This window comes from Mytilus galloprovincialis, chromosome 7 (genome assembly GCF_965363235.1).
Source record: "Mytilus galloprovincialis chromosome 7, xbMytGall1.hap1.1, whole genome shotgun sequence".
Classification (NCBI taxonomy): Eukaryota; Metazoa; Mollusca; class Bivalvia; order Mytilida; family Mytilidae; genus Mytilus; species Mytilus galloprovincialis.
In genome coordinates, this window is record NC_134844.1 from 52,023,067 (window position 1) to 52,050,574 (window position 27,508).

The 27,508-nt window shown below is 31.2% G+C and overlaps 2 protein-coding genes across 5 annotated transcripts in view; one reads left to right on the plus strand and one right to left on the minus strand.

The window, feature by feature from the left end:
* LOC143083243 (uncharacterized) overlaps window positions 1–11,181 on the plus strand; it is a 47,272-nt gene extending 36,091 nt beyond the window's left edge. For 2 of the 4 annotated variants that reach the window (XM_076259493.1, XM_076259494.1), the window contains 8 exons: window positions 2,085–2,252; window positions 3,181–3,290; window positions 4,414–4,555; window positions 5,440–5,559; window positions 6,274–6,459; window positions 7,610–7,762; window positions 8,307–8,382; window positions 10,223–11,181. In XM_076259493.1, coding sequence (XP_076115608.1) covers window positions 2,085–2,252; window positions 3,181–3,290; window positions 4,414–4,555; window positions 5,440–5,559; window positions 6,274–6,459; window positions 7,610–7,762; window positions 8,307–8,382; window positions 10,223–10,565 — 1,298 coding nt within the window. In that variant the 3' untranslated portion in view covers window positions 10,566–11,181. Of the gene's footprint in view, window positions 1–2,084; window positions 2,253–3,180; window positions 3,291–4,413; window positions 4,556–5,439; window positions 5,560–6,273; window positions 6,460–7,609; window positions 7,763–8,306; window positions 8,383–9,590; window positions 9,701–10,222 lie in introns of those variants that run through there. The other 2 variants (XM_076259495.1, XM_076259496.1) reach the window with 2 other exon arrangements.
* Window positions 11,182–11,779: 598 nt separating this feature from the next.
* Window positions 11,780–23,739, minus strand: LOC143083242 (uncharacterized). The gene is made up of 8 exons (XM_076259491.1): window positions 23,685–23,739; window positions 20,015–20,565; window positions 19,585–19,652; window positions 18,851–18,918; window positions 18,089–18,211; window positions 16,829–16,975; window positions 15,695–15,786; window positions 11,780–15,125 (listed from the first exon to the last, which is right to left on the minus strand). The coding sequence occupies exons 2-8, from the start codon at window positions 20,535–20,537 to the stop codon at window positions 14,296–14,298; spliced, it is 1,851 nt and encodes a 616-aa protein (XP_076115606.1). The 5' UTR covers window positions 20,538–20,565; window positions 23,685–23,739; the 3' UTR covers window positions 11,780–14,295.
* Window positions 23,740–27,508: the final 3,769 nt, after the last annotated feature.

Consider the following 27,508-nt stretch of genomic DNA (forward strand, 5'->3'; position numbering starts at 1 on the left):
ACGACTCTGACGTGGGTGTTATTGACGAATTTCGTATTAATAACGGGACTGTTTCGGAACGGTTTTGGCAAAAACGGTTCGTAATCGACCAGATCTGGATGCAATCTGGACTCAATCGACAGAAAAACAGCAAAGAAAATTTCTCAAGATCATTCCCGTTCTACAGGACACCGTACAGAATACACAGAACATTGTTAGGATTTTGATCCGATACAGCAGAGTCTGTCACGACATAGGCACGATTGTAATCCGACTAGACAAAATCGGCTGAGTTTCCCCGAATGTTACGGGATGCACCTAACTGTTGGGGTGCTTCGCCGAACTATTCAGACCCTTCCCGACCCGTAGGAATCTGATACGAACTTAAACGACTGAGGATAGTAATCCGACTTTTTCTCTTTTCGTGTCGTATTGCTGTCTGATCTCAAACGGGAGCAATCATCGGCAATGTGTGAACCCCGCATTATGCAGTACTTGACCTTTTACTCTCTCCAGCACTGGTTTTGCGATCTACAATGCTAGACATGCCATTTTTGGACTTTGTTGCACATGATTTTAAATCCCCAGATTATTTAGATTAACAGCTTATGCTATATGTCTTCAGCTATCTACTTTATAACTACGGCTCTCGAATTTACATGTTAATGTTAATACAAAATCAATAAAATATGGGGTGAGATGTTTATCGCTATATGTTTTAATATGTCTACAGTGTAGTAGTGGTTTGGTGTAGATTTTCGGTGGATATCTCTATATCTTCCTCTCTACTTTATTTCTACATGGTTGACTTTTAAAACATCATAAACGCTGGGTGTTTCGTCATAAGCGCTTGACATTCAGGGTGTACTAAGTTGAAATTAAATGAATTAAAAATGTATACCTAAAGTTATTAGAACAATACTCAAGGAAAAAAATAAGCTGAAATATTGATAGGTTATGTAGCTCCTTATCGAGATATTTAATTTTCTAAAAATGGTTAGGAAAGGCTGACTCTGACTTTTACTTTATACTTTTATTCATGTTTGACAAATGTTTAACATAAAATCTAAAAACCTTACTTTAAATCTTTAGCTAACGTTTATAAATTATATTGTATAACCATTGCATTTATAAGAAATACATGGAAAACATACTATCATTTCCTTAAAATTGTTATATTTAAGATGATAAATTGAAAGATGAAAGCACGTCTTCTAAAAAGACAAATAAATGTATCATACATCTGTCATATAAACATTTATCTTCTTTTAATATATCTATATAAAATGTTACGCCAATAATACTCTTGTAGTCAACACTTATATTTTGACAGGAAAGATCATCAATACGTTCTGTTTCTGTAAATTTATTGATTGTTTAATGGTAAATTATTCAATTCATTTATATCTCATATTCCCAAGGAAAGTTAGCCATTATATAAGAGATGACCTTAAGGCCGTACGGTGACCTATAGTTGTTAATGTCTGTGTCATTTTGGTCTCTTGTTGATAGTTGTCTCATTGGCAATCATACCACATCTTCTTTTTTATATATTAAGCCGTATTACAGATTTTTGATATCAGTGCTCTTCAACATCGTATTTCATTCAGCCTTCTAACTGGTTAATTAGTGCACCACTAATGAGTCTAATGTAGACAAAATGCGCGTTTGACACAATAAATTATAAGCGTGGATTGTTAGATAAATGTATTCATCTATATATAACCTTCTTTGGTGACTGAAAATTAAATTGGATATTTTATTATTTGGTAAAGAGTGGAATTTATGTCCTGATCCTTAAATTTATTGTTTGAAAACGGAAGAAAGCAACTGATTCTTCATATTTGATTTTACGTATTAGTTCGACGCATGCGTTCTTGCTTTTCTGGTTTATTTACTTCTTCCAAAAGGTTATTGTTTGGTTAAAGTTTAAAAGATATAAGTTTCCAATCGAAAGTGTCTGGGTCTTTTTAAAGGTCATAGTTGTAAAGTTTTTATTAAGAACACGCAGAATTAAACATTAATTCGAATAAGTCCAATTTTCTCTATAACATTTCATGACTTTTATCGTCTAGGGTTTAATAAACGTTGTAAATCCTTTACAGTAAAGAGCAATGAGGCATTTATCACAAATGACAGTTTCACATGGATGCAAGCAAAATCAAGTTGTAAGCTGATTGGACAAAATAGTAATGTGAAAACAGCATCTGATATGATACAGGCAGTATGGATAGACGCAACAGCTACTTACTCCCCATGGATAGAATACTTAGGTATGTGCGTATTAATTTTTCTCAATGCTCAGGATTTCACAATCTCCAACCACAATATTAAAGCACGTTGCGGTTTGTGTAGTGGATAAAACTACTGAAAAAAGTAAAATAAAAAAAAAACAGCGATAAATAGTCTAACGGAAAGTGCCTAATCAAGTGGCGTTATTCTATTATATTCAGAACGATATATGACAAAAAAAGTTTAGAATAGAGGTAAAGCAGTCAATATCAGTGCGAGTGCGAATAATATGTAAAAAAAAGAAGAAATAAGCACTAAAATCAACCTGAATTACCACGCGGAAAGTGTTTTATTTAGATTGTTGATATCATATGAATGTATTTCAGAGGACTTTTAAGCATGTATAAAAATTAGATGATTTGGCTCTGTACTTATAAATCCCGTCATTGAGATATTGTAAATTTGTGTATTCTTGTCTTTAATTTTTGCTGAAATGCTTTGTCTATATGCCATTTTGTTAAAAATTTGTTTGTTTTCATAGTGATTAATATTTCAACACAAGAAGGACTGTTATACCCCTATTTTGACATTTTTACCTGTTATGTCTGTTTGTTCACACATCGTCGTCAATACAACGGAATTTGGTGCGACTGTCATACAAGCGAGAGGTTTAGCTACCTTTTAAACCAGGTTAATCCCCCATTTTCTACATAAGAAAATGCCTGTACCAAGTAAGAATATGACAGTCGTTATCCATTTGTTTGATGTGTTTGAGCTTTTGATTTTTCCCTTTAATTAAGGACTTTCCTTTCTGAATTTTCCTCAGACATTGTCAGAGTTCAGTATTTTTGTGATTTTACTTTTTAATGGTCGTCAGTAAAATTTTATTTCGAGTTAAGATTCCTTCGAAAATAATTAATAAAACAGAAAGTGCATAAGGAATCTTAAATCTGCATTTTTTTTCTTAAGGTTGCTTTCAAGTGAACAGACAAAAGAAAGCTTTTTCGTACGTAACAGCAGGGAAACAAGTCCATGAGTGTTTGCAAATTTGCAGTGATTATCAGTATATAGGAGTCCAGGTAGTCTGACCTAAATAGCATAATAAAAGTAGATTTAAGTAATAGCTATTATAATTTGGTCCCTTTTAGTTAACCATTTAACTCTTCACGTTTTTCTGGTCTGGGAATTCAAATATATGCTTTCCAAATTTAAAAAAGATTTTCGGACGCATACGTTTTATAAAGTTTAATTATAGATATTATATACAAAATTCTATAAACTATTTAAAACTTAAGGCATATATTTTTACTCATGCAAAGCACCGATTCCTTGTTCGGCTTTGGTTATAAAATTGAGAATGGAAATGGGGAATGTGTCAAAGAGACAACCACCCAACCATAGAACAGACAACAGCAGATGGTCACCAACAGGTCTTCAATGCAGCGGGAAATTTCCGCACCCGGAGGCGTCCTTTTTTATACCTTTTTATGCCCCACCTACGATAGTAGAGGGGCATTATATGTTCTGGTCTGTGCGTTCGTTCGTTCGTTCGTTCGTCCGTCTGTCACGCTTCAGGTTAAAGTTTTTGGTCAAGGCAGTTTTTGATGAAGTCCAATCGACTTCAAACATTGTACACATGTTCCCTATGATATGATCTTTCTAATTCTAATGCCAAATTAAAGTTTTTACCACAATTTCACAGTCCATTGAACACAGAAAATGATAGTGCGAATGGGGCATTCGTGTACTGGGGACACATTCTTGTTTCCTTTTATGTGTATTAGGTTTGTTAAACTTCATACTTTATTTGACCTTTTAAAGTGTTTTATTCGAGGGTCAAAGATTAGTCCTTGGTAGACGAAGCGTACGTCCGGCGAACACAATTATAATGCTTGTATCTTTGATAAGTGTATTCATTACTTTTTTAATTCGGTTTAGATATTCAAATATTTTGACCTCGATCATCACTGGAGAAACGTAAATCGTCGCATTTGCCATGTAGTGAAGAAAATAATATAACCTAAACTGTATTTGGTCCTCTATGCTCTTCAAATTCGTACATTATAATGGCTTTTTAACTTTTGTTTTATTCGAGTTCACTAATGAGTATTTTTTTAGATGAAACGCGCGTCTGGCACAAATACAACATTTCCCTAGAAGTTCAGAATTTTTGTGATTTTACTTTTAACAACTTTTTTACAGCAAACCAGATGTATATGCCCGTTATCAAATTCTATGGTAGAAATTAATGATCAAAGATGTGAATCGAAGTCCTGTGTTCAAGACAATGATGGTTTGTGTGTCGATGATAACGAAGAAGTTATGTATGCTGTATATAAAAAAGGTGTGTTGTTTATTTTTATTCACTGCTCACAGCTACCAGAAAACATATACAAATATAAGAAGAAACATCATGGACTAATAGCAAAATATTTAATACAAAATATTCGCCGAACTTCGTTTAATGTGCATTTAAAATTGTTCATCATGTAACATGTGTAGATCATTAAATGCATGAGATCTTATTCAAGAACTTATAAAGCATACTATTTTTTTTAATGTTGTATCAGTGTGTGTCTTACCATTTGTAATACCCTGACAAGTATGAATTCTACTCTGCAAAAAATAGGTTTAATTGTTTAGGTCAAATATTGTCTTTAAACGTATACTGCTTCTGAAGTTTATATTTGAGTAGACCAAACATTGATCTGACAAATCCGTAGTCTCTTAATTATCTATATAGACAAATTCCATGCCATATTATTTATTTTGGCAATCTTATAACTTCATATTTATCGTTTTCCATACTTTGGAGTAAGAATAGTTCTTACCTCTCTTTAGAACTGTCAGATTAATTTGTCATTGAACTGTTCTATCCGAGAACTCGTAGAATCACTTTTAGGGTAGAACTATTCAAAAGTATTCCAACTGTAAAGATATGTTCTGGGTAAGAATTATCAAAAACTCTAGTATGGAACTGTTTTCTGTTTTAACTGTGCCATAAGAACTGATCAACAGCATTTTTCCGAAATTTTTAAAAGAGGTTCAAACTCTTCAAAAATTATTACATAACATAATGCTGATGAAATGACGACAAATTGATTAAAAATAAAATATCCAGTGAATCATCTAATACATAAATACCGTTTCTTCGCACATATTTTTATCTTTCTATACTGCAAAATGAAAAACAAATAAGATGAATGCTTAACTTATTATTTGTTATAGTATCAATTGAAGCAAAGGTAGGAATAGGAGACTGCTTGACAGTGGTAGAGAACAATGCTGGGACAGACTTTTATTGGGCAAGTCGCTGTGATTTAAGATTATACCAAGTTTGTGAACATGGTAAGAGCAATGTCAAATAAAACAAATGAATAAACGAACGAGTAAAATAATCAGTCAGTGCATAGTGTGCCTTATTTATCATATGTGCTAATAATTAATAATTTGCATGTGCAACTAAAAGTTTAAAGTAAAAAGCTAAGTATTTGTAATCCACGACTACTCCTAGAATAAATAAATTTCTTTTTATCGTCATTGTTTACTTTTTTCATTTACTTTATATATTATTTTTTCGGGTGGATTGTTGTTTATTTGCACTTATATCATCACTTGCAACTTCAAAATTCAGTAAAATCATGTAATACTTCAATAAAAACGAGAAAAGAAGATGTGGTATGATTGCCAATGAGACAACTCTTCACAAGAGACCAAAATGACACAGATATTAGCAACTATAGGTCACCGTGCGGCCTTCACCAATGAGCAAAGCTCATACCACATAGTCGGCAGATGTTCATTTGAAATATGAATGTCTCTTCAATGATGATCGAAACCAAAATATTTTGCAATCATAAGCTCTTTTCAAAAACTTGAAATTTGATTTAACCGACAGGGACAAATTAAATTAAGGAATCAGGGTTTATTTACGATTAGAATACCTATTACGGGTTTATGTCGCTTATACTTTTGCCTCATATGTCGCTTATACTTTTGCCTCATGTATTAACCGTATGTTTGTTTTGTGCAATTATTTTTCATCATTATACTACGTTATAGAAAAGAACAAGACTAGCATACAAAAGGCGGAGAGAATTCATGATATATGGACACTGTCTCACACGCACTGTTCTAGTGGCAAACTAGGATTGTATTCTGTTACCAGTCTACAGAATCTGCAGCTTATAAGCGATACCTATTATTGGCTAGGCGATATTAGACGTCCTACATATAGGTTTTACAGCGGTATGTTACTTTTTTTTATCAGATTTAAAGAAAAGGATTTCCTTTATAAATATGTATTAGTGAATGTACCTTCCAATTGTTTTAAACAAACAAAAGAAATTGAAAGTAACGATATATACAATTTAAAACTTACATTTGAATGTCAAAGTATCTCATGGCCAAATATATATCAAAATGAAAGCCAAATTCATCTACCCAGTGCTTTTACATGTTATTAACTCTTCATAAACTTTTTGCGGCTGGAGTGCTTTTAATGATTTCTTTCATCTGGAACCGGATCAGCAAATGAGGGGATATAGATTTTGCGTCAATAATGTATATAAAGTTCACCATTTCCCGTGTTTTTTGTTTACAAAATAATAATATTCAAGGTTTTATTTTTATTTCAGATCGTTTATAAAACTAGATATAAGAAGATGTGGTATGAGTGTCAATGAGACAACTCTCCATCCACATCGCAATTTATAAAAGTTAACCATTATAGGTCAAAGTACGCTCTTTAATACGGAGCCTTGGCTCACACTGCCCAAGAAATAACTAGTGTAAAGCCATCCAAAGGGAAAACCAGCGATCTAATCTATATAAAAAACGAGAAACGAAAAGTACTTATGAACCACATCAGTAAACGACTGAACATGAGAATCCTTACGTTAAATTTAAAAACAAAGCCAATTAGGTGTGTAGATTTGCAATTGATTATTATTTTGATTGCAATCCTCAAAGACTCTTTTCTGCAACAGATGTTTGCAGGTATACCTCTTATATCCTTATAAATTTGCAACATTTATGACTTTTCTTGTGATACCATTGAATGAGACTTATGACCGAAATTTGCATTTACCAGAGTTGAGTTGCTAAGTTTTGACAATTGTGTTTCTGGCAGGATCTGATACAATGTTCGTGTTCAGTGTAAGATTTGTTTACGTACCTTTGGAATCTGATATCATTTTTTTACGAAAATTATCTGAAAAATCACAGTCCACTCCTTTGTGTCTACTGTTTCTCAACATCTGCTCAAAATACTAATTTGGTAAAAAAAAATTTAAAAAAAACAGCGTATAATCTATAACTACATAGACACCGTGATAACTATTCTTAAGAAAAATAATGATCTATATTTTGGTGTATACATATTCAAAATGTTTTTAAGACATAACAAGTTCACGAGAACACTGTGTAGCTGCCACAATTGACAGAAGTGGTAACGTAGAAAGATATGTAGAAGATTGTAATAAATCTTTGCCAGCGTTATGCAATCACCCGGATGTAACAGTTCCTACAGGTGGTTTAGAAGTAGAACGCGGTATGTAAGATAATTAAATGAAACAATTAGGAAACGACAACTTGCATACAAGACTTAACAATAGTAATTAATTTCACAAAAAAAAATTGTCTTCTCACCGATAACCGATAACACACCATGACTGTGATAATAATAATAATGATAATAATAAAATAAAAATTATTAGGAAAATTATCATAAAATGTTATACATTATATTGCGGCTGTGCTTATATTGCTGTTTCTATATATGTGTTACTATATAAATGTATTATATGAGTTTCAAATTAGAATAAAAAAACAATTATTCATTTAGCATTAACCTCTCCGATAAATTACTAAGGTCACATGTGATCTTTGTAAAGACAGATATAGTTAATCTATATGCTTATATGATTAAACGAAAAAGCAAATGAATAAAAAAAATCCGCAAAATGTACAACTATGTTCACAATTTTCGTATACAAAACGAAGGTACAAATACGAAATAATTCTGGTAATATTTTATGTGAGACTAATAAATAACATAATGATGTAAGATTTTACATGTGGTGTTTACTTTGTAGATCATATTACCTTAATAGTAGTTCTTATATCAGTAGTAGTTTTTGCTGGATTAGTACTTGTCCTTTTGTGTATGAGGTAAGTACAAACCCGAGCAGTAGATGCTTTGTAATGTCTCAAATCAGGACCTTTAAGTAAACTCACAGACCGTTGTTTCTATGGCCATAAATGTTTGAATCTCAGCTAGAGTCGAGACGTCATTTGATTCGTAGGCTTCGGTTATATTTTTTTTTAATCCAATACAAAACACCTTCTATGTTACTAATGTTAGATGATGATCTAATACATCGAGATCTTTTAAATATCATTAAATTCAGAATACTGGTCAGATCTGTAAATATGATTCTTGTGTTCTTTTCCCCGTCGTCATATTCTGAGTTTGAATTATCTCTGAAGTAATGTATACTGAACAGGAAACGTTTAATTTCTTGACATACTCAATCTGCTCTATTTGGAGGTCATTTCTCTATTTTGTTATTTTAATTTGTAAATCAATAATTGATTTTAGAGATTTGTACATCTAAATCTACATTATTTCCGTTAACTTCAATTTGTGGAAGATTACAAGAAAGCACATGCTTGGGAATATGAAAAAGATCCGAAAACTTCTTTTTAATTATATGTTTGTATATAGTTAAAACATGTCTTGTGCCTAGCAATACCGGGTATACTCGTATTGTCAAATGAAGAGTAAGATCATATAATCCTTCCGGATCTATTGGGATTATCCAGATCTTTAGTCAAATTTTATGTTGCCATCTTTGCATTTTTTCCTTTAAAGCTGTGTCATTTCTAATAACAGTATCCTTGTTTTGGGTTCATGAAAAATATTTCTAGATGAAAAACAACCATCATTTCAACAACGAATACATCAAAGATGTGATGTCAGCAAAATGCTTAACTTTTATAATCACTTATTGATTGAGTTTTTGTGGATACATAATTGAATTGACAATAGATATATCAATTTGATTGTACACAACTATTGATCGATTTCCTTTGTAGCATTCAGGGATGTTGTTTTGGCTGCATGTTTGGCGTAACAACAAATATTTATGAGAAATGTGAATAATATATGTATTAGCTTTTTATATATATCTGCTTGTTCTAACTTTTATACGAACTCGGACATCTACATTTGATAATTGTTAATGAACCATTTAAAACAAATTGCCCACTAGGTCTATATATTTAATATTATGTACCAATCATCCCTTAGTCTTAAATCTACCAATCCAAGACGACTACATTGCTATATATATTAAATTCAGCCATTTTGTCTTCAGTTAAAATAGTGAAAATTATACCTTAAGCTGGCTTGTGCTGAAAATTGCAACATACCGTTAATTGGATAAAGAACGGACTGGTTCACAGTGTTCCGACAGCACAAAACAGGTATTTACGATTGGTGAAATCTCTTTCATTTCAAGATAAACAAGCTTTTGTAGAATATAAAATACATTCTGCAGGGGTTCGACTGTTAAGATAGGTCCAGAAGTAATTATTTCTTACAAAAATGTACCAAATATTTATTTCATTTTGAAAGTATTATCTACGCGTAAGAACTATTTAAACCCTGTTGATCTGTCACCATTAATTGATGTATCCTTTCACCTGATAATTTCTTTTTTAATATATGCATTACATGATCTTCAGGGTAGCCTTTAAAATTGTTAAAAACAAAATTTGGAATCAATTGTCAGAGTTCGTATATTATATATGCAAAGTTACTATACAAACAAACTAATGCTTTGATTGAAAAATCTAAATTCTAATAATTTGTTTTAGGGCATTAAAGAACGTAAACGGAGAGCATGATACCATTGATAAAATAAAGCTTGATAACAACAATTCAGCTAACATATTTTAAAGATATGAATAAAGCTAATATATATCTTAACTTATTATTTTATTTTAGGATAAAAAAGAATCATTCACACCGCCTCCATTCTAAACATCCTCCTACAAAGACTATAGATTGCGATAAAGCAAATGCTGAAATCAGAAAGACAGATACAGATCTCAAGCAAAATTCAAACATTTACAGTGTACAGACACAATCGGAATATGACCACATTAATCATTGCAAAAATGGGACAGAAAATAAAAATGGAAATATATATGACACTACGAATTCTATTGAAGAATGTGAAGACTCATATGATCATACAAATACAAAGGACCCTGACAAACAGTTTGCTGTTAACTCGGGAGATTATGTGCAAATATCAGTTCGCATAAACGAAGTTTCTCCATTATGAAGTATATCTGTATTTTAATGATACAAAGCATACAAACATATCGAAACAGTTCTTAAGTATCATATTGAACACTGTATACCTTAAGTTCAGTTTATGCCGCTTAGCTCTGATGCGTTTATCAGCAGGGCATTTAATAGCTCATTAGTCCTGACCAAAATGAAACGTTTCAAATCTTCATTTGATGAATTAAGTTTCCAGCGATATTCCTTTATTCAAATTATACCCAAGTGTTTGATACAATTTTTATAGATGTTGGCATATTTTTGTATTGATCTGACAATTAATAAACAAAAATCGAACAAGACCAAATATTTATACCAGATACAAAACTGATATAAACCATAAAGCTGTGTATCGCGTGGTTCTGAATGTCCAATAAAAGTACGTATTTTTTTTAATTTGCATTATAATTGTTAGATATATTCCGCGCAGTATTAAACTTTGCTTTTATGTACATCTTAAATGAAGTGTGAAAAATCTTGTTTTATATATCATTATTACAATCCGTAATGTTCACAAGAATATGCAATGTATAGTATTTACATGATGTATAAGCAGTCTTTGACTACAACAGTATGAAAGAAATCATCAAAATATGATAGTAATGAATATTCAAGGACTTTTGTATTTTTTTCTGCATTTTCTGTATATAAATATAAGAACAAGTTCACCATCAGGAGTGCAGTTATTGCCTATTAAGACAACAATAGTCTCTTCAATATCAGCGACTATGATTAAGTGTCAAAATTCTGCCGGGTTGTTGTTCTTTCTACTTTGTGTTATGTCTAATTACAACCTGTTTGATTATTTGCATCTTTTGGTTTGGTTTAAATTTCAGATGATACATTGTTGATCCTTTCTTTTTTCTTTTTTTTTTTTTTGTTGTCGTATTCTTGCCTGTTTTTAATAGATTCCCTCCCCCCTGAATCTTGTTTTATTTTGTGTTGCAATGGAATAAGTATTTTGATATTGGGTTTAACAGTCGTATATTAAAATAACAACTTCACAGAGGTTATCATAGGATGAAATGTATCTAAAATTAATAAATAAACAAACCACAAGACACAAAATAACAATGCTGTCGACAAATGCTACGGGTTTGTTTTTGTTTGAGTTTTTTCATGACTAGGCTTTTCTTATTGTTGCTTGATTTGTCTTTCTTCTCCCATAGTTTTTTTTTTTTTTTTTTTTTTTGTATTTTTCATGCAATGCAATGCATGGGATGGAAAATAGAATGATAGATATACAATTAAATAGTGTTTATTTTGTTGAAAAAATAGAAATCAGCAAATACAGTAAACAAATAGAGGAAACATTTTAAATGTACATGTAATGATATCATCAATTTTATATTATTTGACAAATACATCATATTACATTGTCAAATAAATATATATTACAGAAAGGGTTTTTTTTATCAATTATGATATTTTTTTTTAAAATGTCTCCAGTATCAATTGAGTATTCGACTGTTAAACTGGCTAATGCTTATGAAAAACTAATGAAACATTGGAGTGTTATCATACCATACATGCAAGCAATTCTCATCAGTATTACTCAATATGAATAGTTGCAAACAAAGACAATAACAATGCCGAAGAACTTTAAAAATAGTAGTCATGGATGTTACACAATGCATCTAAATAAAAACACACAAAATATTTAAGCAATTCATATCTAGAAATTTAAAGAGCATGTTAATATTTATATGATAAAGCATAAAGATTAAGAAAAAAGCAAATTACAACTATGTCATAACCAAAAGGAGTGGAACCTTTTGTCAGTTTTATATGATCTTGAAAGCCAAGGTCCATATAGTTAAAATTATGGATAATAACTTAGAAATTCAGTAAACTTGTGCACTCATGTTTTTTTTTTTTACCTGTATACCAATGATAAACCAATGGAGATGTCACAATAACTGAGCATGCAGTCAAAATCTACCCTTTTACTACAAAAATTCAAAGAACCCGTCCATATGATTTTAAAACCGCATGTGTAATGTAAGGGCTTATAGTTTATAAGGATTGAAAAGAGTTATGGCTAAACAAAAATTTATAAGTTTCAGATAAATAAGTAGAATCCTGTTTGGTCGAAATTAATGATTGATACATAGAAAAAGTAAAATAACAAAAATACCGAACTCAGATGGGAAATTCAAAACGGAAAGTCCCTTATCAAACGGCAAAATCAAAAGCTCAAACACATCAAACAAGTAGATAACAACTGTTATATTCCTGACTTGGTACAGGCATTTTCTAATCATGTTGGAAATGTAGGACTGAACCTGGTTTTTTAGCTTGCTAAACCTCTCACTTGTATGACCTTCGCATCAAATTTCATAATAGTGACAACGATGCGCGAACTAAACAAAAAACATAATAGGTAAAAATGTCACAAATACAATTTGGGGTTTAGTATGGAGTTCATTATCACTGAACTAGTACATATGTTTGTTTAGGGGCCAGCTGAAGGACGCCTCCGGGTGCGGGAATTTCTCGCTGCATTAAAGACCTGTTTGTGACCTTCTGCTGTTGTCTGTTCTATGGTCGGGTTGTTGTCTCTTTGACACATTCCCCATTTCCATTCTCAATTTTATTTTAGCAAGAATTAAAGAACAGAATACACAAACTTACCATGGTACAATAAACCAATGACGGGATGTATAAGTACTACAGAGCCACATCATATATGTCAATAAGAAATATAAAAGGGCATATAAATAGGCATAATACTGAACTATTCACATTTTGTTTTCTCCTTAGTGCATATGCTTATATAAATTAGTCATTTGCCATGGTTAATTATTGTCTTCAATAGATTTTCAATTTTCAAAATATAAGCAACAAATAACTTTTGAGTGATACCTTATTTACATACAATTTTTTCAATAATTCAACACTTACTACGAATAATGGTTTAACACATTTTTCTCGAGTATCAGGTAAGAGACCTTTTGTTGACATGCGTATTTTGTAAAGTACAATTGTTACATTAATGTTGTATAAACCTTTGAGTCAAAATTATAAGCAGTGGAAATATTAAGAAACCAACATTTAGTACTAACTGACTTTATATTCTAACATCTCATTATTAATTTGAATACTTTGTATTGCAAAAACCCGACCTTTACACAATTTTTAATATAATAACAATTCAGAATATCAAACGAAAATATAGGATAACTGTAAGTTGTCTCTGGTTATATCATAAAAAAAGATATCTTTTGGTTAATTCCTTTATAGATTTGACAATTTCTGAGAAATATCCCGGTATGTAAGGGCTACGTAAAAAACAAATATAAACCACAACCTATTGTAACTTTGTAAATATTGTTGAAATGATAAGATAAAATGAAGTGAATTTAGATATAAGAAGATGTGGTATGAGTGCACTTGAGATAACTCTCCATCCAAGTAACAATTCACAAAAAAAGTAAACCATTTTCGGTCAAGGTACGGCCTTAAACACGGAGCCTTGGATCACACCGAACAGCAAGCTATAAAGGTCCCCAAAAATTATTGGTGTAAAACCATTCAAACGGGAAAACCTACGGTCTAATCTATATAAAAACGAGACCCGAGAATTCATTAAAATGAAAATTATTTTTTTTAAATTGCTTTCTTGCATCGATACTTGATATTTAAACCTATTTAGTTTTAATATTTTACAATCGAAAATACCTGAATGGACCTGTACAACCTTAGCACATATTCTAGATGTGTTTTCTTTAAGCAGCATGTAAGGAAGTTTGGAACCCGTTCTTTTTGAACAAATTAATCAGCCGAGCACATACGATAGGATCCTCTATTTCAAGATCAATTTCTTCAAATTGTTCCAAAGGCAATAGGGCATCTGGTACTTTTGCATATCTGGCTACAATAAGCACCAAATGATCGTATATTTTGATATCGGACTGACAAGCCTTCTTTATGGTCATAAACACTTTATTCATTTCCAAATGAGACCGACATAAACTTTCTGTCACAATTAAGAATGAAATATTGGATATTTCATAGGCATGTGTGAATGAAGTCAAATCACTCTCACCTGGCAAAATACTAGATTGGTATAATTCTGACTTCAAATTTCCAAAAGCTTGCATCAACATTTTGTCTACTTTGTATTTGTTCTGTTTTGCAATCTGAATATCATCAGCATGATACAAGAACACAACGTCATATTGCGCATCGTGTTTTTGTTTTTGTCTGTATATTGACATCGGGCATCCTGTTAGACCAGGTTTAGGTTGTGTAAGCAGAAGGAGGGTACATGTACTTGTTTTGTGTAGTTTTAATAACATTTTGATTTCGTACATTAGAATAGTAGGAATGCATATATTCTTGTTACCTAATACCAATAATACAATAAAAAGTGATTTGATTTCACTCAGGTGGTCAAATATTGAATGACCTGGTATTACCACATCACGTGAGGAAGATAACTGTAAACCACACACTGCTTCTTGTAAACACTGCAGATGTTCTTTGTCTTCCGTGCTACCGATATTTTCCGTTGTTATGTATACGATGTCATTGTCAACATCTTTGACTGCGTCATCTGAAAGAAATAGTACATTAACCTTTTAATTGTGTTGTACGACACAAATTTGATATTTATATTTATATATTGCATCCTCTTTCTGGTTATAATCACCTTTTTCAATCTTTTTTCAAATCAATATCGCTTGGTTGTATAATGTTCTGTAAAACTGTAACTCTTTGCTTGTTTAACCTATTACCTTTTGTTGTATTATCAACAGCTTAACAATCATGTGCAAATACGTAATGCTTGCCATAAAAATTGAACATGGCTGACGTATTCCTTTATTCATTGGATTCGTGTATACCAGAATACAGGAACAAAATTATAATAGCTTACTTATTTATACATTCCTGTTTCTGTTTTTTTAATAACGTCATAATATTACAGTTACAATGTTTGATTTTAAAAATTTTAAATGTTCGTAAAGATAAGGATACTTACTTTATGATTTTTTTAATCATCTGTCAATCATTTTATACAATTCAAACAATTTTGATAATAAAACAAATGCAGAATATTTTTTAAGAATATGCTGCCAAAATTGCAGTTTGAAAATTTATCAACCGAATGATTAAACTACTTACAGGCACTGCTTAATATTTTCGCTCTGACTGGTCCATCTTTTTTCTTACTGTTTCCCTTTTTATGCCAAACAGTGTTGCATTGTGTCATTGTCCTAATGGAAAGGAAGAAAAATAGCTACATTTACTTTTTTTTTTAAATCAGAGTAGAAGATATCAAAATAAATAAGGACACTTAATGTCCAATTGAAATAAAATTGAAATCTAAAACTATTATAAATCTACCAAATCATTTCAAATGTTCATATGAAGTTAGTCTATCAGACACCACTTTTTAAACTTTTGACCTTTGTCTTACTTCAAACTACTTACATTTAGAGATTCAATAGGTGTAATATATTTTATAATTTCTTTGGACAAATGACTGTCTTTATCATATCTCCTCCTTTCAAACCAGGAAATTTACCTCTACCAATTTAAAGAAAAAACGATAGTTGTTTTTCGTTTTGACTAACGCTTGTTTATCGGTTTTTATGTACACATCTTTTCTAATTCCCTTGGAGTTCTGTATTTTATTTATACCTTTTAGTCAATATACTAAAATATGCGACAAAGCTAATGGATTTGGATTAACTGTGTGGAATCAATGTTGGGAGTTTCTTTTAATCAATGAAACTATATATGCAATGATAATAAGAGGGCATTAAAGCATTTAAGAGCACGTTGATATTTTGCAGCACATTCACGTCAGCATAAGGTATGATTTTGACATGTCATGACTTTCACTAAATACTTGAATTAAAGGCAAAATAGATAGAATTGTCCTATAACATTTATCAAAAATATCGGAAAAACCGACCTAACATCAACAACTAAACTATTATCTTTTATTTGGGAAGTTGTAATCGTACAATTGAGCCATGTCAGTGTTCCAGACATCGACAGCTAACACGCATTCCAACACTGTGTTTTGTCTTTGAGCAATGGATAATGATTGTTGACATGAAAGTATATTACCAGTGAACTTGACCGTTGCCTCTAAGGTAAATATGCTTTATGTTTTTTTACATTCGCGTGTCTGAAACACAACTTTTTATTATTTTCTGATATTTGTCCCATGGTTGCAGCTGTCCCATGGGTGCAGCAAATTAACATTCAGCAATAGAGAATATCTCATAAAGTAAAATAAGTATTTACTTGTCTATACTCTGGAATTCTTTGTGTTTCATTTCTGGCCCGTTCATGAAATCTGTGGATACAGCTTGTAAGTTTTGCATAACTGGTCTCAGAATGAATGTTTCTATTGGATATTTCTGCTTGCCCATTCTATTCTGTACTTCACGCCTGTGAAAAATGTTGTATGAATCTTATTAGTCTGCCATTTTTACAGCTGATTTAGTTTAACTATACCGTAAATAGCGGAAATCAAACGAACATTCAATGTGAAAATACCACTGCATTTTATATATCTTTTATTACTTAAGATTCACGTTTCAAATGATTCATAAACCTGGAACAAAAGGATGCCTTTGATACTCGCTGTTATCTACATATATGATAATTTCATTCGTACTGAAGCATATATTTCTACGAAGATCATTGTCTGATTTGCTGTTTGGTATAATGTGTGTAATGTGAAGGAAAACTTTTTTAAGAAATAATTCAATTAAGTCATAATTGTGTTGGACATTTACACATGGCCTCGGTCGATATACTTGATTTTTATCTCACACGTTAGCGACGGATACAATTAACCAAAATAACTTCCGAGGACATGTAAAAATGATTAAAAAAAAACTCTGGTTTGTATGAATTATTTCGAATGTGATAGAACAAAAACGGTAATTTAAAAAAAAGTCAAAGGTAATTTTGCAGTTTGTATAGCTGTTCTATTTTTCACCCTGTATGACAAAAGCTACAAAATTCAAATAACATTATGTCTTAAATAACCAGTAGAAAAAAATATGTCCAATACTTATCGTTCATGTTTATTATTTGTTGACTTGCTGAAATCCATGAATGTGCAAATGATGCAAAAGAGTAGAAAATTAAACAACACGTACCTCAAAACTCCATTTAAATGCGATATTGTCTGAATTTCGAACGTATACGTAAGGTATAATTTTCAGCTCGAGAGTTTTCATTGTTATGAGGTTCTTGCTCAAAGATCATTTGAGAAATTTTGCGGAATTTTATTACCTTTCGATTTTTAACGATTCTTGTTCATTAATTATTTTTTTATGCATTAGAATACGAATAACGGTATTCATTTTCCATTTGAATACAGCGAAATCCAAATATAGATTCTTATACATGTGGATTTGTAACAACCATTTATATGTTCATCTCTGAGTACAGATATATTGGGATTTTATCACGTTCTTGTTTAAAAAGCTAGAGAATCGAGTTATATTAAAATTTCTGTTTTAACATGAGTTGATAACAAATACAAAATACCTCTTCAAATTTCCATCATCTCCATTCCACTTTTGTTGTAAGTCTTTACAATTCTTGTTGGAATACGATAAACTCTTATATCTATGAGGTTGATTTTTGTCGTCTTCTGTTTTGTGGTCTTTCCTATTAGGATATAGTTATGAAGTTTTAAAACAAACATCAAATAAGTTGAGAACACTATAAAAAATCTTCAATTCTAAATGTGTTGGTTATATTATAAAAGGGCATAGTGTATTACTTATTGGACATTGAACAGTATTTACATTTGAGTTGTTTCTTAGTTTGTATGTAATAGAAAGATTTCGGGCCAATCAAATGTTTTCCATGTTATAAGGTCTGTAAGAGTGAGTTAATAAAGTAACAAGATATGGTGGTGTGACTGCAAATGAGACAAACATTGTCCAAAGACCAAAGGCATTTTATAGCTTGCTGTTAAGTATGAGTTTGCTCCTTGTTGAAGGACGACGGGGACATATAGTTGCTTGCATCTAAGTCGTTTTGTATCTCGTTGATAATTGTCTCATTTTGGCAATCATACCACATCTTTGTTTCCATATTGGTATCCTAATATGTAGACCTGTTTAATATTAGTGTATGGTTATCATATAAACACATTTCTTTTCATAACAGTAAACGGCAAGATTGCGTACATCCCCTGTTGAACTATTCTTTTCTGTGATCGTTTTATCTGTTAGTCTTTATGTTTAACCATGTATGATTTTTTTTTTCACATGAATTTCCAACGTATTGTTTTTTATATACCTGTGAAATGAAGTGACTGGATTTTCTTTACATGGATCATTCGTAATTCGATTGCAAGCATAAAATTCCTACAATGTAAAACATAAAAGGCGACCAAAATCGAAAAATATGCAAGTCTTAAATCAATTTTAATGTGGTGTTTGATAAACTTCAACAAATGTAATGAAAATATAAATCCATATATAGATAGAATTGAAGAAACGCATCATAACTATTTGCTAATATACATACATATAATTTAAATTCGAAACTAGGTGTCTGTTTTTGAATTATATCTTGATGTAATAATCAGTTATTCAATTATCCTCATGAAATGGATTTAAAGTTTACCGATACATTCCTCGTTGTCTTGTAAATTGTAAGCTGGGGGTAGGTCATCATCATTCCAAGTTCTTTATTGAAATGAAATATACACCATGAATGTATTCTAATCTTCATTTAGTTTTTTTACAAAAATATTTGAAAAAATAAAATACAACGTTGCAACAAAATTACTTGCCTTCACTTGCTGGTGGAAGCTTCATTTTAGGGGATTGTGTGACCAAGTCTCCAAAAAAAGAAAAATGTGTAATCATTTATCATGGGTTTTTTTCTTTAGAATATTAAAATAAATCTCTCTCTCTCTCGGACAGACTTCATTTATGATATTTTCGTGTTTTGATTATTTCATTTATTCATTTCGTTTAAAAAAGTGAAATATTTTTAGCTTTAATTATTGTTATTAAATAACTAACCTTTTCGTATCGTGTCTTTACTTCTTTTATACCCAAAATTTCGTAACATTGAAATCTACTTCCTAAAACTAAAATAACATATGCAAATTTATATGATGTCATGTACAAAATTAATGGTTAAAAAGAATTCAATCAGTAGTATTCCAGAAAATGAAAGAGATAGACAAGTATGTGTTTTACGATTTGCAGTTATCATGGTTTATAGTTCAACAAGACAAACAGTTTAAAAAAATCCGTGACATATAGCCCATTTACCGTTCCTTAACCTTTACTCAGGATGTACTTTGCAATGCAGTTTTAACTTTAGTATTCTACAATTTTTATAGTGGGCAAATCTCTCCTAGGCTTGCAAAATTTATAAGATTGACCCTTTCATGCTTATTTCATGTCTAACACTATAAAGATATACGCAATCAAACCAATAACTTACCTTTCAAAATTGCATATTTCCTTCTCATCGATTCGAAAAAGCTCAAGTAAATTGAATTTACACAATTAACGTACGAACATTTCTTCAAATAAATCTCAAATCGTGTAGCCAATGTTCGTAAATCATTTATCACGTCCACACACAAATTCATCGGAAGTATATTATTGTGAAGTAATATATTCCGAATTCTTCTGAGGTGGCACACGTCATCATACATATTAAACTTGCCCAAATTGATATTAGTTGACGATGACCTGCCTGGTATGATAATATATCTGATGAGTGTGGAAAGCATCATAATATCGACTTGTTCTTTACTTTTCGTAACCGCATTGTCAAGATCATGAAGAATTCTCGGAGTAAGCTGGCCAGATGACGGAAGTTGACATATGCGTCTACATATTTCTTTTTTGTCGAGCCCAGTACTTTGAACAACATCTGTAAGTATTCTTTTGATCAATTGTCGTATTCTTAAAGTAAATGCACTTTGACTTATTTCATAATCTTCAGATAGTGAGACCATCGCCACATGTGCGTATATTTACTGGAATCTAAGAAATATTGAATATTATGTACTCAAGATGCAAATAGTAAATTAGTGAAATACTTGATGAGTTTTAAAAAAGGAACAAATTCCAATAAAATATTACAAAAATTGTATCGTCAATCAAAGATGCTTTTTGATGGTAGAATGATTACAAACAATTTATTACAATGATTATTTTTAATTCTTACTGATGTATAGTAGCAAAATTCAGATCAGAACATAAACCTACACAAAAATCAGATACCTTTATCTATCTAACTTATATCGATGTTGAGGCATATATTTTAACACTGGTACATCTTAGATTCACATTGCAGTTTATCATGAAAAAAACTATTCGAGAGAGCCGCTTATTTACCATCAAAAGTTAGTGGCAAACAGATGACAAGTGATTAACATACCAGTGTCACTGATAAAGGCTGATAAATAAAGGCGTGGATACTAGTATATGAAGGCAGCATTACGTAGTCAGTTCGAATACAAAACAGTCTAAAACAAAAGGATCCCAAACGGGTGTGTCTCATTTCAAAATTTAAAATCTATTTCAATTCATACGAATGAAGACTATTCGACCTCGATCCAATACCTTAAAAAACATAAATGAAAAGGTATAATTTGACTTGTGTTCACTGGGACGGATTAAGCAAAAGAAAAAATGTATAGACATACATATTAATTGTTGAGAGCATAATATTGACTTGTAGTTATTTGGTGAGCATTATGAATTACTATCTCATTGACATTTACCCCTTATCTTCCTTTATTTGTGCAGAATCGATGACAGAAGAAATCCATTTAGCAAGCTGAAACCGTAAGACACGGTAACAACCAACCAGTATGACCGTAAATCATAACTAAAAAGTATTCGTTTCAGTCGATTTGTTTCATTTTTTTGTCAGAGCTTTTATGTGAAATAGCACATGTTTATTATAAAATGTAAATATCAAACAATTTATCGTGTCACTTTTGGCAATAGTAGATACATAAACGCTTGGTATAGGCAGAGTGTTTTTAGACTTAGATTTTTAAATGACCTTCACTCTTTTTTTAAATGACGATTGGCATATGCATACAGATACGAAGAAAATATTGCGCGAACACTATGTTTTCATCTCTTTCAACTTTAGAAACCTATATCTGAATTTGATGTTAGAAAATAGTCTTTGTTATTTTCTTAATTTCAAGTTAAAAATCTTTAAAAAGTGGTTAAAAACCTGAAAAAAAAATATATACAAATTATTCCCATTGCGCTTTCGAACGTTAATATTTAATTATTCTTTAAAATGACTATAAATACAAGAGAGTCGGAAGATGCACAATTCATCCTGTAAACTGTTTCTTAAGGTCTAAACATGTCGATTCTGCTTTACTATTCATATCACTTCAGGAATAAATAATTACATTAGATGTATGTTTCGTTATAATACGTTATTCTGATTGGCTACACTGCAATCTAGCATTATTCCTGAATCCACTGCATTGCACAATAAAACTTATCATCCATGATGACACGAGGTCCCAAATTAAGTACACAGGTAAATTAAATAAAAACTTGATAAAAATCGTGTTTTCACGATTCTAACTAAAAAATGTAATTATAAGTATTGAATGCTTCTTTTTGTAACTTTATAGGGTTGTAAAAGCGTTGACTGTGCGCACATTTTTAGGATGAAGCGCTTCCGCGCTTCATACAAAATGTACTTCGGTCAACGCTTTTACACCCCAATGAAGTTACAAAAAGAAGCATTCAAGTCTAAAATAAAAAAAAATACCAGTTTTTAAAAAGATGCACGCGTGAAAAAATACTATAAATGAAATGGACGTAACACAGGTATCTGACTGAAAAGAAATATCCAACTGGCAATAACATTTTTTTACTTTGGCGCGGGTCGAAATACTTTTCTGAAATATCGTTTGCTGTAAGATAGTGTGTACTGCTGCGGATACTAATAGTCCATAATACAAGCATACTTAAAAGCTACACCGGTAATGAAATGATTACCATAATAGTTATTACATTGGATTAACCAAACTGAACCAGTCAATTGTAATTCGAGAAAATGTTTTTATAACGCCAATTAGAAATTTAAAGTTGAGGGTGACTCATCTTCTTATGTTTAATGTATCAATGTGAAAGTACAAGCAATTATCATTTCGTAATTTGCACTTTCGTTTCTTCAATACGATTACGTCATGTCTTTTCAAGATATTCGACGGAGGCCCACACAGAGTAGGCATGTTTAGGATATTAAAGTTAATTAAGAAAATTTGAGTAAATCGGGATCATAAAAGAAAATGTCTTATCTTTCACGTATAAGGTATGTGCAATGCAATTTAAATAAGTTTTTTTTCTTCTAAAAATTGAAAATTTATCAGATAATTGATAACCATTTGCATTTCACATATTAGTAACGTGCACATTATAGAAACTATAAATTTGTAAAATAATTTTCTTCATATTTCTAATAATATTTTATATATTTTAAAGTTGTAACCATTGTTATATCCATGTCTAAAATTAGAAAATTATCTAATGACTGCATGGATTATATACATATTTTTTTTTCATAAACGAAACTTCCATATTAGGGGAATGCCATGCAAATAACGATAACATGTTTGCATTGATCATGTTGATGATTAATTATATATGGTAATCGACATTATTGAAGTAGAAAAAAAAGAGATAGGACGTATGACGTATATTGTTATGACGGGTGTTTAAATTTGACATATTTATATAAATAGATATGATATATATATATATTTAAATATCATGAATATATTGATGAAAGAAAGTAAAATGCAATTATGTGTTTACAAGTAATACTTTCATTTCTATACTGTTCAAAAATCGGCGTTTCTCCGGGAATTTAAATATACAAGCGTACATATGATACAAATGTCCTGAAATAACATGAAATCTCGCAAAACATAAACAGGATAAATGGAAAATACCAGGAAGATCAATAATGGCCACAATGAAAATAACCAAACGAAAACTTTTGAAAGTCTTTACCATGTTTACCATTCTGCTGTAATGGCTTAAAGTTACCCCTTCGTGATTCCAATTTGTTTTGTTTTTCCAATTACGAAAAAAAACTTAATCTAATTAACACTTACAGTTTTATCAGATCACTTGCAATCAAAGATCTCCACTTGATGCACTTCACATGCGTATTAATTGACACTCAATATAGGTCGAGATGGAAAAAACAGTGTATAATATTACTAATCAAAATTACCTCCTGAAGAAAATCGATGTTAATCAACTGATCATTTCGATTAAAAAATGTTTCTTTAATTTTCAAAATTAAGCATATTCGAAAATAGTATACATTTCTGTTTAGGGGTCAGCTGAAGGACATCTCCGGGTGCGGGAGTTTCTCGTTACATTGAATACCCATTGGTGGCCTTCGACTGTTGTCTGATCTATGGTCGGGTTGTTGTCTCTTTGACACATTCCCCATTTCCATTCTCAGTTTTAGGTTCGACATGATATTATCTAAAAGCACATTCTTCGACGTATACTAAACTTCCAAAACATGTATATACCTGAGCATACAAACAGATAAATTGCCATTTACATGAAATCGGTATTGTACCAAGTGTCCTTTAGCAAATTAAAGATTTCTTTCTTATTGGAAAAATATCCACAATAACACCCCCCCCCCCCAAAAAAAAGGGGGGGCGAAGGCAAATCAAAGATCAAACTATGTCTTTCAGCATGGAAATACTATGTGACAGGAGATATCCAGGTCACCGTATACCAATTTTAATCCTCAAGAGTTTGAAATGAAATAAACAAAACAACTCGTTAATTGCTGGGGGGAGACTAATATTGTCTCCAATTGGTTTCAATGTGAACGCAGCAAACTATAACTCATTGGTGTTTTTCATGTTGCAAATGTTATCGTTTTATACAAATTATAATGTGCACACTTTTTAGATTTATAGTACTTTGCAAAGCAAAAGCACCTTTTAAAACATGATTTTCTTTCAAATTAAATGCACCAGATACAGTTAATTCTTTTTGTAGATTTTCTGGATATCATCAGTAGTCAATATATTTACTTCGTATTTAATCTATAATTATTATGTATGAAAAGTAAAATCACACAAATATTGAACCTCGAGGAAAATTCAAAAAGAAAAGTCCCTAATCAAATCGCAATATCGAAAGCTAAAACAAATCAAACGAATGGATAGCAACGGTCATATTCCTGACTTGGTACAGGCATTTACTCATGTATAAAGTGGTGGATTAAAACTTGTTTATAGCTAGCTAAACTTCTCACTTATATGACAGTCGCATCATATTCCATTATATTGACAACGATGTGTGACCAAAACAAACAGACATGGTAGGTAAAAATGTGGGGAATAGGGGTCATTGTCAAAATTTGGTTACAATCTTAATCACTAAAAATACAAACAAATATGTTACAAAGAATCACAAAAAGGCATACTAGTATAGACAATGCACATTAGCAAAAAATAAAGACAAGAATTGAAAAATAACCATAACACAATAACAAAATGACGGGTTGCATATGTAAGAGTGCTGTCATATGTATAAAAGAAACACAAAAAGGCAAATAGACAAAGCACATTAGCAAAAATGAAAGACAAGAATGCAAAATATTTTTCAACAGCACAATGACGAAATGTATATATACAGAGCAACGTCATATGTATAAAAAAAAAATTTAAAAACACAAAAAAGCATATAGACAAAGCACATTAGCGCCACATGAAAGACAAGAATGCAAAAATTACCATAGAACAATAACACAATAACTGGATGTATAAGTACAGAGCCACGTCATATGTATAAAACTGACTAAACAGTAAAAGTATTAATACGTACATTTTCATAAATGTGTTATCATTTATCGAAAAAAGTTTAGATTTTAGCAATTTAACCAGAAAAGCTACGGATAGTACAGATATTCATACTGCTAAACAAAAGCAGTGATTAGGTTTTTCTGAAAATGTAACTGCATGTATCTGGAATTCGAAAATATGAGATAATAACATTTTTTAACTTATTTTATCCAGACTAATTGTTCATTTACAACAAGAGGGAAAATAAAATAATCGTTTATTACTTTTAATCAGATGTAATCGGGGAATACGCTTAATCAAATGCATTAATGTGCTTTTATCGTTCATATCCGTTTATCTAAAGAGGTTCACAAAATACTTATACCCAATAAAATGATCTCTACAGATTATAATTGGTACATGGAAGTCAAATAAGGTACTTTACTTTTTTTTGAGAATTGCAAAATTCATAAGATTTGATATATGTTTGTAAATAAATACGAAGCAGCGATTATCACAAACAAAAACTACGCAAATATTGCTAATCTTATTCAAAAGTAGTTCATATTCTATGTTTTCAAATTTTATTAAAGTAAGAGTTTGGTGAAAACTCGGATTTAACGTTATGTAAATCCCACAGACAAAAATAGGTCAATCGTAATATTTTTTTTAAATAGCTGCCGTGATATTCTTATATCTCAGTATCTATTTAGAAATTTGCACCGGTATATTTATCTGTCTGTCATCGGAATGTATGACTCATGTATATATAACTTTACATTAATTTAACGAACAACAGCATAGACTACTGTTGTGTAATTGCAGACCACCTCACTCAGACGTTCACAGGGGGAGTAAAAATATATCTTACCTAACAATATCTATAGCTTTTTTTTTAAATCTTTTCAAATGCTCCGAACTCCCTGAAATCCTGATGAATACATGTATTTAAGTTGTTTCTTAGACAATTAACAACAAATCACGTTACTTAAATAATTAATGCATCAAAAAACGCGTTACACATGTCCATTTTTTAAAGTGTCACTTGATATGCGTATTGATTAACATGGAAGTTCAATGTAAGTCAAAATTAGTAAAAATATACAAGTATATAAAATAATGTGGTGGTAATGTGGCTTCTTATGCTATACATATAAAAAATATAATGGGCTACCATAATACTATAATAGTTTCATTATTCGTCATACAACTAAATAAAAACATTCCATTTTTAGTACAGAATGATTTAATATATATATAATCGTATCATACCATGTGCACACAATCAAGCCCTGTTTGGTCGAAATTAATGATGGATACATAGAAAAAAGTAAAATAATGAAAATACCGAACTCCGAGGAAAATTCAAAACGAATTGTCCGTAATCAAATGGCAAGATCAAATGCTCAGAAATACATTAAACAAAAGGTTAACAACTGTCATATTCCAGAGTTGGAACCGGCATTTTCTTATGTTGCAAATGGGGAATTTAACCTGGTTTTATAACCAGCTTAACCTCTCACGTGTATGACAGTCGCCTAAAATTCCACTTTATTGACAACGATGTGTGAACACATCTTCGCTAGACGAGGTTGACGATCCGCTCCCCTCCTCTCCGTCCTTGGCAGATTAAGTCAACATTCGTGATAACAATCTGGCGCAATCAGTCAGTTGATTTAGTCACGCCCGTTCCGAATATAATATTCTTAGCACTTTTAAAAACTCTCTTCATCATTTTCATTGTGGTGTGAAAATATGGTATAGCGTCTAGAGTTTACGAAGTAAGGGAAACAGGAAACGAAAATATAGGTTGACATTACAACATATGAACTTGTATTAGTTGATTAAGAACATTTTAATGTCACTAAATATCGTAATATGTGTTGGTGGATAAGCACGTGGCAATTGTTTACCTACATTTTTTACATTTACCCGTGATCATGTTATATCCGCTTTTTTATTGGATACAGCCTGTTACGACTGCAACGGATGAAAATCATTAACTCGTTTGTCTGGAATTCTCTCTTAATCCGCTAAGGATTGAGAGAAGGGGAGCGGATCGTTATCCTTGACCTGGCTTTAGAAGCTGGTGTGAACAGAACAAACAGTCATTATCAATA

Bases quoted from the DNA above. Each gene is read 5' to 3' on its own strand.
- LOC143083242 (XM_076259491.1), bottom strand. From the start codon at position 20,537: ATGGTCTCACTATCTGAAGATTATGAAATAAGTCAAAGTGCATTTACT. The intron at 18,919-19,584 runs GTTAGTTATTTA...TTTACATTGTAG, and splicing joins TAAAGACACGATACGAAAAG to GAATTTTATGCTTGCAATCG. The intron at 16,976-18,088 runs GTATTTTGTATT...CATTTTTCACAG, and splicing joins GATGATGGAAATTTGAAGAG to GCGTGAAGTACAGAATAGAA.